Source organism: Miniopterus schreibersii (assembly GCF_964146895.1).
Source record: "Miniopterus schreibersii genome assembly, chromosome: 2".
Lineage (NCBI taxonomy): Eukaryota > Metazoa > Chordata > Mammalia > Chiroptera > Miniopteridae > Miniopterus > Miniopterus schreibersii.
In genome coordinates, this window is record NC_138102.1 from 34,918,367 (window position 1) to 34,934,893 (window position 16,527).

At 35.4% G+C, this 16,527-nt stretch overlaps 1 protein-coding gene across 1 annotated transcript in view; it reads right to left on the reverse strand.

Moving 5' to 3' along the window:
• The window catches only part of PCCA (propionyl-CoA carboxylase subunit alpha), a 312,653-nt gene that overhangs the window by 184,034 nt on the left and 112,092 nt on the right, over window positions 1-16,527 (reverse strand). The window contains exons 9-12 of the mRNA XM_081127259.1: window positions 15,926-16,004; window positions 11,172-11,274; window positions 6,102-6,196; window positions 2,025-2,175 (exon numbers count right to left, since the gene is read on the reverse strand). Of these exons, the coding sequence (XP_080983385.1) occupies window positions 2,025-2,175; window positions 6,102-6,196; window positions 11,172-11,274; window positions 15,926-16,004 (428 nt within the window). The remainder of the gene's footprint in view (window positions 1-2,024; window positions 2,176-6,101; window positions 6,197-11,171; window positions 11,275-15,925; window positions 16,005-16,527) is intronic.

Below are 16,527 nucleotides of genomic sequence, written 5' to 3' on the forward strand. Positions count from 1 at the left end.
TGTGTTGCAGAATTTTTGTAATTAGTTTTCTGTGTGCCATGAGATGAAAAAGGTTGAAAATCACTGCTATCTACCATATATGTTTATCTTTAAAACCTTTTTATTGTTAAATATAATATATGAAGAGACAAGTGTTTACAACACACATATGTACAGCCTAATGAATTACTGACACACGTGTTTTTTGAAGTATATACTGGATTAAATAGTGTCTCCTGAAAATGCATGTCCGCTCAGAACCTGTGAGTGTGACCTTATTTGGAAAAAGGGTCTTGGCAGATGTAATGAAGTTAATCTGAGTTCATATTGAATTAGAGTGGGACCTAAGTCCATTGACTAGTGTCCTTATAAAAGAATTAAAAATAAAATAAAATAAAATAAGGGAATTTTGGACACAGAAACACAAAGGAGAATGTCACGTGATGATTGGAGTTATGCTGCCAACAAGGCAAGGAATGCCAAAGATTGCTGGCAGCTACCAAAAGCTAGGAGAGAAGCAGAGAACAGATTCTCCCTGAGAGCCCCCATGAAGAAACCAAGGTTGCCAACACCTTGATTTCAGACTTCTGGCCTCCTGAAACATGAGAAAATAAATTTCTGTTGTTTAAGCCACCCAGTTTCTGATACTTTGTTACAAGAGCCCTAGCAAAGAAATACAAACCACATAAAACTGGAAACAAACTAAATATCCATGGAAGTAAAATAGATAAATCATGACATTTTCTTCAAAGGAGTATCATTCAGGAGTTACATAAAACGACAGGGTTGACACTTCTAAGCATGATATTGAGAAAAGAAGCCAGGTACAAAAAATTTATCTAATATGTGATCTAACTAATTTAAAGTTTTTAAAAAAAGAAACAGGCAAAACTATTTATACTGCTCAGGTGTGTACATTTCAAAGGCAGAACTATACAGAAACGCAGGGAGGTATTTACGATTCAGTCAGAATAGCAAACAGCTCCAGGGCACGGGGGAGGGGGAGGAGCTGAGATGGGAGGGGAGGGGAGGGGAGGGGAGGGGAGGGGAGGGGAGGGGAGGGGAGGGGAGGGGAGGGGAGGGGAGGGGAGGGGAGGGGAGGGGAGGGGAGGGGAGGGTGAAAGTGCTGACAGTTTGAAGCACTTCTAGACCCAGCTTATGCTTACATGGATTTTTGCTTTATAATAGTTTGTTCAACTATTTGTGTTCTATGTACCTTTCTCTATGCATATTTATAGTTTACAATTTAAACAAAAGAAAAAGGAAAGTGGGAAGAAAATCAAGCCAGAGGAAGTGTGTCCCTAAAGTCAACAGCTGCAAGGGCAGCCACTCAATTTCTCAGCCTTGTAACTGGCAGAGATGGCTGTTCTGGAAGCCACGTTGGTGGCAGCTGTGAGTCATTTCTGGAAGCTCACTCTAGGTACCCTTCCTTCCTTAACCCTTTCTAAAGATTTGTAAGCACTTAACCCCTTTCTATCTATTCATCATATCTAGAGTAGTTTCTCTTAACAGCGCATGAACCCTAACAAATAGGGTTCACTGAGAGAGGTTCAAGAAAAAAACAAAGTGGACTTTCCCATATGAAGTACAGTGGTACCTCGGTTTTCTAATGTGATCTGTTCCCAAAGAAGACCATTCCAGTTCTGAAAGTTCAAAAACCGAAGGATCCACAGCTGACAGCTAGGCCTCAGGACCTTGCCTCAGCGGAAGCCGTGTGGCATGTTCCACTTCCGAGGCGAATTCGAAAACCAAAGCACTGACTCCCGGGTTTACCGCGTTCATAAACCGAAATGCTCATCAGCAGAGATGGTCGAAAACCAAGGTACCACCATATTAACAGCAATGAAACAGAAGGCTAGTTCCTGACCATCAAATTACCTTGACACTGCACATCATTCCTAACAGTTGTCTTAGCAAAGCATAAAAACTAAGTCTTTAACACTTTCTGAAGTTTAGTTTCAACTTTTATAAACTATAAAAAGGGGTTGGTGAGGAAGGGAAAGTATAGAGGCATGGAGAGGAATAAAAAACTGAGTTTTTGTCACCTGGAGTCTCGTATTCATTTCCAAGAAATAAAAATTCTTCTTTGAGTCCACAAGGAATTCTACAGTTCCAGCAGAAGAATACTTGACTGCTTTGGCAAGAGCTACAGCTTGTTCCCCCATTGCTCTCCGAGTCGCAGAGTCCAGAAAAATGCTGCAAGTGCAGAAAGCGTGGTACATTTTGAATGAAAATCAAGTTATATTTTGTGTGCATTATATAAAAATGTTCTAAAAGTTTACTCAGATATGATCATCTGTATCAACTTAATATTTCATATTATATGCTTTACATGTACTTATATGCTTATTGTATTATTAAGCACACATTTAAATAAATCAACTTCAGATTTTCAGAAAACATTTGAACTTTCCACATTATACTGCAACTTCAATCAATTTATAAAATATACAACCCCTTCAGCTCAATAGCTTTCAATTAGTAAAATTTAACATATGCAGAATCACTTCAACCTAAAATTGGGAGAAAAATAAATTCTCAGAAACTAACACATACAACTGATCCTTGTTATTCATGGATTCCACGTTTACAAATCTGCCTATTTGCTAAAAATCTATTTCTAACCCCACAATTAATACTCACAGTACTTCTGTGGTGATTCACAAACAAGCTCAGAGCAGCAAAATATTTGAGAATCCCAAATGCCTATTCCCAGCTGAAATCAAACAAGGTGGCACACTGCCTTCTTGTTTCAGCTCTCATACTATAAACTACCGTCCTTTTCAGTTTACTTAGTGGCACGTTCTCATATTTGTCGGGGGGTGGGGGAGAGGATTTTGCTGTTTAAAACGGCCCCTGAGTGTTATGCTGAACTGTAGTCTGGTGTTCCACGCATGATAAATGAGCTTCCTTCATGCACGCGTTACAGAGCTGGGGGCCAGGAGTGTGAGTTCCATGTTAATGAATCAACAATATATATTAAACAAGGTATCTTTCAACAGAAACATATATAAAACAAGATTATATGTTTATCAGTTGGTGAAAATCTCCCAACCAGAGGCCTGCAGGAGCCTAACTCTGTATTTCCCCTAGGAACAATGCTTCAATATTCACGGATTCATGTTTACAGTGACTTTATGGAGCATAACTACCACAAATAACAAGATTTGACTGTACATCTAATAAAACCTCAAAACTTGTGTTTTGCAATATCAAAATCACATTCCAGCAGGAAAGAAAAGCTGAAATGTTTTCAATAAACCCTGAAAAGAATATTACCAAATAATTTCTGCATTTTCACAGATCTTGCTTATATGCAAGAAAGGCTCTGAGAAACAAAACATTGACTACTTTCTATTTGTGGATTAAAACTGTTCTCGGCTTAACGTGGGGTGCTGAACACACAATAGGCAGATGATGTATAACAGAATCGTAAACCTGAAACCTATATAATTTTATTAACCAATGTCACCCCAATAAATTCAATAAAAGAGAAAAAAAATTTTTTAACTGTCCTCAAATGAGTAAGATTAAGATGACATTTTATAAAATTTTTATTAAAGAATAGTATAATTTATTTGCCTGTACCTGTTTTTCATGTGTAATAATAGCCACTCTTGTTTTATCTATGCTACATGTCCAGTTTTCCACCAGGCCAATGCATTTATTTTTAGCAAATCTCAAATTAGGTATTATCTCATCCATAAATTTTCATATCTGTTTCTATGAGATCAGTACTTTTTGTAACATAATCGCACTTCAAAAATTAATAAAAACCCCTTGGCAGCACTTAATATCGACTTATTATCCAAATTTCCATGATGCTTTCATCAATATCTTTTTATGGCTAATTTTTCAGATCAGAATCCAAGGAAAGCCCACTGCGTTTGACTGGCTTTTCACGTCTAAGATTCTCTCAACCTGTAATGTCCTCTTTAGCCAAGATCTGGTCCTTTTCCTGTCTCATTCTTCACATGTTGGCAACCCACAGTGTCTTTTAACATTTGTATTACATTCCTGTTTCTTAAAAACTGCCGGTTAGATCAGGCTGTAGAATAGAGTCAGGCTGGATGGGGGGGGGAGCAAGATTACGTCACAGGTCAGAAGTGTACTTCTTACTTTGTCTCTTTTGGTGCCGTTAGGGTTACTTACTGGATTCAGGTGTCAAAAATCTTATTTGCCTACTATAAATAATAATTCTGCATTAACCCAATAGATACAGGCACAGATGACATTTTGACAGTAACTAGCTAACAAAATGCAACCAAAAGAAAGAAACCCAACTAAAGATGAATGTCATAACATCTGAAGAATCAGCTATGTCTGTCCCATCTGGTCTTGTCTTCTCCCATATCATAAACTCTGCTAGTGATACACAGAGTTTAAACAACCTCATCGCTAGTCAAAGCACAGGGGTAAATTCTCACTCTAGGAACTGAAAACTATATATTCCAATTATGTGAATATTTCATAGTACACAAATTCACATCAAGTCACTAATAATAATCAGTTCTAGTTGTTGTTTTTATTTGATTCCTACTGCTTTAAATTTCCCTCTCTTTTTTCTCTAAATGGATTAGATGTTCATTTGAAAAACTTATATTGAGAGACAATGTGTGAGAGAGAGAGAGCAAGGAAAAAAATCATGCTTCAAGGTTTGAAGTCTGTGAGAGATTTTTTATCCCAGGTAAGACTTGAGTGAGTTTTGAATAAAAACAAAAAGTTAACTATATTGGGAGTAATACAAGAGAAAACACAAAACTGTAAAAAAAAGAAGTATCAGAGACTACTGCCCACTGTCCCTTCCTCCACATGACTAGAATTTTAGATAAGCACATGGTTACTTAAGGAAAACATACATTTCCCAGCCTCCCTAGCCAAGTGTCTAACTTCAGATCACTGCCCAGTAATCAACACAGGCAGGTTCTAGGAACCTTCCTGAAGACACAGTACAGCTTTCCTTCTGCCTTCCCTCCTCTCTTCCCTCCTCCTCCATTCTGGTCCTGAGCCATCAGCTAGGCGCCACCCCCATGCAGGCTGCAGTGGACTGTTCTTCACTGCATGACGGCTGTTTTCTAGGCTGTTTTCTAAGCGTGGTGCCCTAGGAGACAGGAAGTAGAAGCTGGGCAGTTTCTAAGGCCTGGGCACAGCCTCACTTTTATGTAGTCTATTGGTCAAGTAGGCACAGAACACAGAATCAAGGGGAGAAAACAGATGCCTCCCCCAACTCCTCAACATGAGAAGTAGCAAAGGATTTGGGGACCACATTTTAAACCACTACACCACACCATATTTTAGCAACTAATATGATTAAAGTGGAATTTGATTTTTACCATTACTCTGATTAAAAATTCATTCATATTCACACCTACTCTTTTCAGAAACTATACACGCATTATATCAAGGCACACTGGTTAGGCTGATGAAAGCCACAACTGGCTATACTCCTTAGAGCCTGGTTACTAAAAATAGCAATGTACACTCAAAAACTAAGAGAAAACCAGCATATATACAAATAGCAACCTAGCATCATATTAAAAATGAAGTTCCATGAAAGGTGGCCTGGAGAAGTGCCCAAAGCAGTTCTGAAAAATCAAGGAATTTCTAAGAACCAAGCCCAGAAGTCTTTTCACAGTAGGGTAATTCAGGATCAACTTTTTTTTTTTTTTTTTAATCCCTTTAATAGGTACAATTTGTTGGCGTAGTTTCTTTTAGTTGAATTTATCGGGGTGCTGCTGGTTTGCAAAACTATAACAGGTTTCAAGTGTAAAACTCAATAAAACATCAACTTTATAAAACCATCACCAATAGGACAGCCTACAAGGCATGTATCCCAGAAATTCCACATGCCAGAAACACGCTCAGGGTTCATATTACCTAGAAGCCTGTGGGCATCATAGCTGATTATCCACCCAACTTTCTCCCCTCTAATAAAGCCCCAACTTATTTTTCAAATATTCTCTCACTTTCATGCACTGAAGTACTGAGGAAGATCAAGTGGGAAATTCTTAATTAAAAAATATAGGTTTATATCATGACTATTAAAGCAAATTTAGCCAATAAAATGGAAAAGAAATATATAAAAATCACAGTATTATAAATGTTCATCGGGAGAGACTTACCTTGGTGCTTCCTCTACCACTTTCTGATTCCTTCGCTGAATTGAGCACTCTCTTTCATTGAGCCACAAAGCATTCCCATGTTTATCACCTAAAACCTGAAAGTGGAATACCATTTGAAAAGATATATAGCCATACCCATAGAGAATGTGCCCAGCTAACATTTTCTCCACACAACACCCCTCGGTTTTTAATACTCAAACCTCATAGAACATAATCCATTCCTCTTTTGGTTGATGTTAATAGAGAAAAAGTTTATATTTACAACTCCAAAACAAAACATTTTTATCAAAAAGACCTGAGATAAAAATTCTCATGTTACATTTTGAAAACACTGGGTAAAATATCAGCACCGATCATACAAATTTTGTGACGGGCACTAAGTGTCAATAAAAGGATATATACACTATATATCCATGGTGCTTAGAAGAGCCATGAGTGTTATTACAACATCTGTTGTTAACATAATTAAATGTCTATTGATCAGGAAATGCTTTAATATTTACATCCAATACACAGTCTGTTACTTACATATGGATGTTTTTATTTTATTTATTTTTTATTTTTAAATATATCTTTATTGATTTCAGAGAGAGGAAAGGAGAGGGAGAGAGAGAGGTAGAAACATCAATGATGAGAGAGTCATTGATCAAGCCCACAACCCGGGCATGTGCCCTGACCAGGAATCAAACCCCGATCGCCTGGATCCTAGGCCGACGCTCAACCGCTGAGCCACGCCCAGCCGGGCTATTGTGTTTTATTTTAGATATAGGAAACTAGTATAAGATTTGAGGTTAGTATATTATGATTTTTCCCATTTGTAATAATAGGAAATAAGCTGGGGTTGCCAGATAAAACAATAGGACACCCAGGGAAATTTGAATTTCTAACAATTTTTAAAAATTAATAAAAATGTACCCCAAATACTGCACAGGACATACTTTTACTTTTTAAAAAAAAATCGCTGTTTATCAGAAATTCAAATTTAACATGTATCTTATCAGCTAACTCTGGCAACCCTAAAACGGGCTCTTTGTTAATGCTTTTTGCATAGAATGTTTGATTTTGGTTAACTTCTCTTCAGGATTAAAGAGTAAATGTTTATTACTGAATGCATATATTAAACAGAAGTAAAAGCTGTTCTACAAACCAAAAAACTAGGCACTAATTTTAGTTCTAAACGACTATGCAACGTCCCTGGGTAGGTCATTCTGTTTCCTCATGCATTATAAATAGCAGTTAATATAATCTTAATATTTTATATGGATATGAAAAACATTTTTTAAGATGTTCTTTATAACAGATATAGTAAACTGTAAAATAAATAGTTAATAGATGACTGCAAAGTTAATTTTTAGGCATAAAAATTAACCTATCTAAACCTCAAGAATGATTTCAAACAAAGGAAAACATTACAGTAATAAAATGCCAATAGGGTGGAATTTTAGTTCTATAACTCTTAAAGATAGCTGAATTAAGTACATCTAAAAATATTTTAGGCCCTGGCCGGTAGCTCAGTTGATTAGAGCATCATCCCAATATGCCAAGGTTGCAGGTTCAATCCCTGGTCAGGGCACGTAAAAGAATCAACCAATCAGTGCTTAAATAAGTGGAACAATAGAGAGAAAAACATCTCTCTTTCTGCCTCTCCCTCTCAAAATTAAAAATAAAAAAAATATTTTAAATCATTATAACTCTCAATCTCTCTTTTTTTTCTAGTTGACAAGATACTAAAAGTAGACTTATGTCTCCAAAAAATAAAGCCACAAGAACCAAGAATTCTCAGAAATATTTCCAACTGTAAAATATTACATTTATAGAATGAAGAGTTTGTTTTTCTCTAAATTCTGTATAGTCTCCCTGTTCTTTTTAAAAACTATCATTTACTAGGCAGTCAATGAAAAATAATATGACCAAATGATTTATTCCATTAAATAAATGAAGAAACAAGTAAACAGACATTATAATAAAAAGTGCTTATAAGGGAAGTTAATCCTTAAAGGCATCATGAATTTTGTTTTTGAACTTCAATACAGACCTTTGCAGATATGTATGTACTTGATATGGAAAAATCTCCCAGGCATATGGCTTATTGAAAGAAGCATCACAACACACTGTTCCACATACTGCAAAGACCTTTAGAATCTCTGGATCCAGAACACAAAATGTCAATAATGCCCTGGTTGAGAATATGTGTGGTTTAAGTCACCCAGAGTGGTGACATTCAGATTGCCTATGCACAGTCCAGCATGAGAAAGGGCACATTATGTGATAGCTCATAAAAATTAACAGGTGACGTATACATATGTATTTCATAGACTATGGCAAAATACTCAAGATGTACTAACAGTGCCTGCTTCTAGGGATAGAAACCAGGGGACCTGGAGACAAGGGTGAAATGGATGCTTAGTTTTCACTGAATTCTCTTTATCCTGTGCACAAATTACCCGTATTAAAAAATAAATGAAATTTGAAGAAAATAAGTAAATAAAAAATTTCCAACTGTAGATTAGGTATGGAAAACATCTCTGTTGCCTATTTCAGATACTGTAAGACACTCTCACCTTTATTTAAAAAGAACACCATGACCTGGCTGGGCGTGCCTCAGCAGTTGAGCGTCAAACCTAGGACCCAGAAGGTGGCAGTTTGATTCCCCGTCAGGGCACATGCCTGGGTTGAGGGCTCAATCCCCAGTCAGGGGCATGCAGGACGCAGCCGATCAATGATGATTTTCTCATCATTGATGTTTCAACTCTCTCTCTCCCTCCCCCTTCCTCTCTTTGAAATCAATAAAGATATATTTTTTAAAAATAAAAATACCATGGCCAATTAAAATAAACTGATATAAATATATAATTACTTAACATAATTTAACAAACATTTATTGAGTATTAGTAACATGAAAGGCACTGGCCTGGTTGCTGGGGGCAGTAAATGAGTAAGGTTTGGTCTCTGGCCTCAAGAACTTCTTGGTCTCTTATTCCCCTTAAGTATACACATGTCGAATCACTACGTTGCACACCTGAAATTAATATAATATTGTATGCCAACTATACTTTAATATAAGTTTTTTTTAATAACTCTTGGTCTATTAGAAAAGTCAGACGGCTAAAGATAAAATAATATAAATAGTCTTCTAATAGCACAAATAAGTGCTAGATGCAAAAAAATATAGAGAAGGGAAAAATTAATTCTGCCCTTAGAAATGAGAAGAAATACAGAAAGAAAAAAGAACTATTCCCCCAAATTACAGACTTAAATATCAAACAACCTAGTCAACACCTACACTTCAATATGTAATGGGCATCCCAACTTCGACTTGTCCAACATCATACACTGATTTCCTCTCTAAAACATGCACCTCCCATAGTCTTTCCCATGTCAGAGGGAGGGAGGGAGGGGAGGAGAGGGGAGGGAGGGAGAGAGAGAAAGAAAAAGAGGGAGGGAGGGAGGGAGGGAGGGAGGGAGGGAGGGAGGGAGGGAGGGAGGGAGGGAGGGAGGGAGGGAGGGAAGGAAGGAAGGAAGGAAGGAAGGAAGGAAGGAAGGAAGGAAGGAAGGAAGGAAGGAAGGAAGGAAGGAAGGAAGGAAGGAAGGAAGGAAGGAAGGAAGAAAGAAAGAAAGAAAGAAAGAAAGAAAGAAAGAAAGAAAGAAAGAAAGAAAGAAAGAAAGAAATAGATAGATACACAAACAGGAAAATAGATAAATCACAGGTTATTCAAACAATTAAACAGCAGAGCAATTTTTTCAAGTGAATGATAACATAGCCTCATGAAAGAATATCAAAGAATGATGGTGTGTGAAAGAAGCCAGACACAACCAAGTGTATATTGTTTGATTCCATTTATATGAAGTTAAGAACAAACAAAAATAATCTATGATGTTAGATGTCAGAATAGCAGTTACTTCCCCTGGTCAAGGAGAGGGATTGACTAGAAAATGGTATAAAGGAATCTTTTGATGTAAAGAAATGTTCCATACAAGGATCTGGGTGGTTGTTACACAAATATATGTATATATAAAATAATTACTGGACTATACATGTAGGATATGTGGACTTCACTATATACATGTGATATCTCAATTTAGAATATCTAAAATAACTAACAAAAACAAAACATGCTCGCCTCAGAAAGAAATACATCATGTTTAATGTTTTTAAAATACAAACTGATTACATAAGTTTGCAAATTTTTCCCACTCTGGATAATCTGAGGATTTACAGAAAGATTTTCCACCTATAAATAATATTTATATAAAATTATAATTAAACCTAAAAACACAATGACAGAATCTGGGACTTGTTATATATAGTATGTCTCATCAGAAGGGACAAGGGCACCAAATAACCTTCCATTTAGTTTTCTGGTTCTCTATCCCCACCAAGTTAAGAAAAAAGATATACTTAAATTTCAATATGATTTCTAATATGATAGTGAATCAATTTCAATGTTACAAATCAATTTGTAGCCATAATGTGTAATATTAGCACAAAGGCATTTCTGATAGAAAAATGAAAACTTCAGCAGACTTGTCTTCTTTTTCTTCTATGTTTTATTTCAAAAAACCATTTTGTTTTGCTGAAATCACACCCCCACAACCATTTTAATGGTTGCATTAAAAATCTTAATCTGAGTAGGAAAAATGATTTCCTCATCTCTATACAACTAGCTCCTAGCAGGATGCCTGTCGCAGTGAGCCACATAGACATCTGGTCAAAGGAAACGATATAAGAGTCCAGGTCAGGCACTTGTCTTTTAAAAATGCCTTAAAATGGCCCAATGTCAGAAGGCTGAATGAGTCTCTAGGTGGAGTATACTTAGCCTGCCCAGACATCTTGGGGCTGCTTCTTTCTGAGCTGGGCTCTTATATCATTCCCCATCTGGAACTCTGACAAAAGCATACCAGGTTCCAAAGGCAGGTTATCAACTTATGTACATTCTCTCTTTCATACTTATCCCAACGTATGAGAGCAATTCACAATCATTCTAAATGGAAGAAGGGATATGTTTCCAATAGGAATAAATAATATATTTAAAGTCATAATAATTAGAAAGTACCTTAAAATGTACAAACCTGAATTTCTATATGACGAGGGTTATCAATAAATTTTTCTATTAGTAGTCTATCATCGCCAAAACTAGAAGCAGCTTCTTGAGATGAAAATCTAAAACCATCCCTTTAAAGGAAAACAGAAGAACAGTCACACAAACAAACAACAAATAATTAAATATTTACTTTGGCTTACTTCTGAACAAAGCAGAGAAAAACTGAAGACAAACACCTAAGTTAACTGTGGTTGAACTACAACTCTTCCACTTACTAGCTCTGTCACCATGGGTGAGTGTTTAACTTCCCTGATCCTAGGTTTTATATCCAAACAAGAATACTGATACTTATTTCAACAACTGTTATAATTGAGATTTTAATAAACCATACCCATCATATAAAGTTCCATTTCTTCAGACCTAATAGTCCACAATTCCACTAATAAAAAAATATAAAAGTACATATCCTTTAGACTCAAAAGTCAGAAGATGCACAAACAGATGTCAATGACCTGGCCAATTGCATTGCTGGGGCAGAACTACAGCAAACAGGAGGATCCTCAAGAACATTTCTTGATATTCTAAACATACCATTAAATGCAACTGCCTCCCACACAACCATACAGATCATTATAATTTTATCATCTTTAAAACTGTTCAAAATTAATAATTAAAAGAGAAAAGTACAATTTTTGAAAATATGTATTTAGTTATTGCTTTTTACATTTTATTCCCAAACTTATAGTTAGTACTAAAATGTGCTTAATAAATTCAGACACTATGAAATGGGCTTATTCAGCCAGCCTACTAAAAACCCAAGCTTGCTTACCTAAAACTAACCTAGTACATTATTTTCCGTTCATTGGTATATTCAAAGTATAAAATTTAATTCCTTTTACATGTAATTAATAGTTTCTTAACCTTTAGATTAACTACCAGTATTTAACATACATTAAAATTCTTCCAATCCTTTCATTTGCAAACACTCCATCTAACAATATTAGAAATAACTATCTCATTTGTTTTTTGTGCTTGAAAAATTCAACATTTTTTGTGCTTGAAAATAAAGACTAGAAGATAAATTTCAAAACTTTCTTTTTTTTCTCTCCAAAATTCCCTTTTCCCCTAATTCTCAGGGGGAAGCTATCAGGTTTTCTTTGCCCTCCATTACTGCCTTAACACAGGGGAATGGAGCTTCCATCTCAGGTGACTATAAGCCTCAAAGAAACTAAAGCACAATGAATCACTGTTTTCAATACCACATAACATGATTCTCACAAAGAAAGAACATAACACTTTACAGTCTGTCTCCGAGGTAATGACTAGAAAGCTCTCATTTTGCATCTAACTAAAGAACACCAAAAGTTAAAAGAGCAAGGTCACCCAAATAATTTAAGCATCAAATTTGAACGCATCACCAACATATTTTGGAGTTCACGGACAACTGCATTAAGGACATCATTTGTTACTCAGTTATATATTCATTCAATAAATATTTACTAATCATGAAATTATGTGCCTGGTGCACATTTAGGTGATGGGAATTAAAAAATCAAACAGGAACTGCCTTCCCAGCACTTAAAGTCTAGTGGGGTATTCCAAAACACAGACAGGATCATTTTCCATTCATGCCGTGACATTTCATTTAAATTTGGATAGGGAAAAGAAAGAAAGGTTATTAAGAAAAAATATGAGTCTACTTTCAATAACCTTCATGATTATCACCCTAATTATAATAAAATAATAAGAAACACTGTTCTTTTTGAAATCTTTCAGATGTTCTAAAGATTCTAAAAGAAATCATAGATGCTACTTCCCTGAAAAGGCTTAGGAAAGATATTACAAAAGGAAGACACTCCTTAGAATAAAATAATAAACCAATTAATGGCTACTAAGTTTTCTTTCAGTAGAATGCTAAAATTTTTGTGGAAGATGCAAAAACAGTTTCTTCCTCAAAGGTGGGGATGGGGGTAAAAAGAGGGAGTAGATGTAATGCAGCATGATATTAACAGTTGGTGACTACAGAAGATAAATATATGCTTTTGGGGTTTTTTAACTGTTCTCTCAAGTTTTGTGTAGTTTTGATTTTTCCAAATTAACAGATACAGAGCAAATTTTTTAAAAGGAAGAGCATGTATCATTAAATCAAATAGTATCATACTTTTGTTAATCTCAACGAAGTTTCAGAGATGACTTATTTATCAAGTTGAAGAGTAATATTTTAGATAGAAACTTTGTGTACTTGAAATGATACCCAATATATGAATGAATATAGTGTTTCTGAAAATACTGAATCCTAAATTAAAATCTACAGGTCAACAGCAGCACAGCAAATCTCACTGCCAAGAAACTGAAGAGTAATCCTCACCACTAAAGAATATGTTACCAACATTAGCCCTGGAGAAATGGCTGATAAGAAATCTGAGAGCCTATGAAGCATGATGAAAAGTAAGTGTAAGGCTTTCAGTGAAATTGCTATGTAAGCACCATACATATAAAAGGAGAAACAAGGAGAGAAAAATTAACGTTCATAAAATCCACATCTCTTATAAAACCATAAAGTTGTGTTTAATATACTTATTACATCATTCTTTCCTACAAAGTAGCTGTAGTAGATTGTCTTTTCCAAAGATGGTCACAGTAGCATCTCCCACTGCATGTGCTCTTCTAAGAATCCTGTCATTCCCTCATGATGAAGTGGAGTCTAATTCCCCTCCTGAATTTGGGCAGAAATATGGTGGAAGGGAACCTATCTGACTTCAGAGACTGGATTATAAATAGTGAAAGAGCTTCCACTTGGATTTGAAACAACTGCCCTTGGACCACTGGGCCCTATGTAAAAAGTCCACAATGGCATATGATTTACTTTGATTTTGCTCATTTTTTATCTCCTTCTACCAGTACAGGCTTTCTGAACCTTGTTTATGTCATGATCCCTTTTGCAGAATCATGCAGCATATGAACTTTGTGTCAAAATAAGGTCTCAAGTGATTCAAAATGCATATAAGAAAATGTACAGAATTGCATAGGAAATAAATTATATTGAAACACAGGTATCAAAATATTTTTAAACAAATTTGGGATATAATGTATATGGTTCTTTATTCATTAATAAGCTCCAACAAGTCTACTAATCAGTATAACCTAGAGATACCTACAACTGTAATGTGATAATACATATGTGATTTCCTAAATGGTGAAAAGTTCCACAGATACTACTACTACTACTACTACTACTACTACTACTACTACTACTACTACTACTACAACAACGTGTTGCCTATATTGGAGGAAACTCTAAACTGCAGTTAGATGCTAGTGAAAGAAACGTACTTTTTTCCCCTCATCCAGATGCATGAACCACCCCTGAATTCTATGGGTTAGTGAATTCAAAGGTTAAGAATTCCTGAGCTAATATATAAACTGCATAGAGGAATGCATTATTTTCTTTCTGCTCACTGCTATATTCCTGGAACATTATTAAAACAGTACCTGCCACCTAGTAGGCTCTCAACAAATGTTGCCATCCATGCAATGAGTTTATTCTTGCTGGGTAAGCTTAAGAGGAGAATCTGATATTACTTCAGTCAATATCTGGTATTAGTGACACTCTTGAGAGCGAGACTGGGTTTAAAGACCTGTATTTGTCATGTATCATCATTCCACAACACACGCCAATTACCTTCTGACACTCAACCAAAGAAACAACGGTGTTCTGAGACAATTTTATCTCAGCATTAAAACTATCTGTGTAAGTCTGCAACGTGGTCTTTCTATAAGATTTTAAAGGGTAATATATTGCATCTAGAAGATTTTTACCTTCCGTGATCACTTTAGAACCTAATTTCTGACTTAGTGTTGTACTGGATGACTTTCATACCAGATTCCTGACTTTTTAAGAGATTTTGAGGAGTGGGAAGGAAAGGAGAAGGAAAAGGGGAAGGAAGGGAGAAAACAGAATTAACCACTTGGAAGACCAAATTACTTCTGAGTAGAGAAAGGGCAGGAGAGGCAATATTAACAATAATTATTCAGTGATTTTTTTTTACACCCACCCCCCTCCAAAAAATGGCATAAACCTCTCTTACTGCCAAACCTGAAAATAAGAGTACAAATCTGAAGAGTCCCCTAAAACCTGCTCATACTAGGCAGTTTTTCAAAAAATTCTTTTCTAATCACCATGATATCATCAATGCTTCGGGTTTTTAATTTTTGTTTTAAAAGTTACTTTTAATTTCTGAAACTACTAAGAAAAAAATGTTCTTAATTTACAATGGAGTGCACTGCAAAGGGGCATATGGTCATTTCAAACTCAAAAGGAAATATATTTTACACTATAAAAGTATCAAAGTAGTTCACTGCTGTATAGATAAGGAAAGGAATGCAAGTGCATGCTGAGCAAGGAACAAATGAAATTATGACTCTTTTAAATGGTGGTTTAAATCTTTAACGGCACTCAGAATTACACAGACAAATTTTAGTAACTTTTGCCCAGAAAATAGGTACGTAACTGTAAATTTTAAAAGTACACTGTTAAAACAAAAAGATAATCCTTTTTAATGATTTATAAAGTAAAAACCTTCCTATAATAGGATAATCACCATCATAATGTAAATAAGGAAGTTATTCTGCATAGTTTTGATGATTTTTTTCTACCTAAAAGAGCAAAACTTAGTGATTGTAATTATTTCATTATGTTTTTGATATCTGTTTACTTGTCAGTTTAATAAAACTCTAGTAACTGCAATTTTCATCAAAAGTATATTTTGGACAGCATCTCACCTGGTCTCTTCATCATCCCAAGCAATTCGCATGCCTTTCCCACCACCACCTGCTGAGGCCTTGATCATGACAGGGTAGCCTAACAGCAGGGAAGAATTAGACAGAAGTTCAGACTTTGATCATTTGGATGCAGGAACATGACAACTGACCACATGTTCAATAACGCAGACGACAATAACTAATTTATTTAAAAGTTCCTTTCTTTAGAATCAGAAAAGCACCACCAGTGTAATGATCTTGTATATGTTTTTAATATGAGTGTGTTCATTTTTAAAATAGAAATACTATCAATAAATATAACGTTTTCCCCAGTAATGAAATAAAAAGCTAAGAAAATATAAATTACTTGACAATAAATTCCAAAAATGGGAGCAAATACAGTATATTAACCAACAAAAGAGATACAAAGCAACTTATATAGCATTAAGGAAACACGCACACAAATATATATACACATTCATATGATTCCCCAAAACTCCTGTTTGCATGCATAACAAACTAAATTCCCTTGTTTCAAAAGTAATGATTTATTGGTACTTGAGGTATTTTTATCTGAAAAGTCACAGGAAACCCCTGCAGCTTTTACCAGCAAGAACTGACGT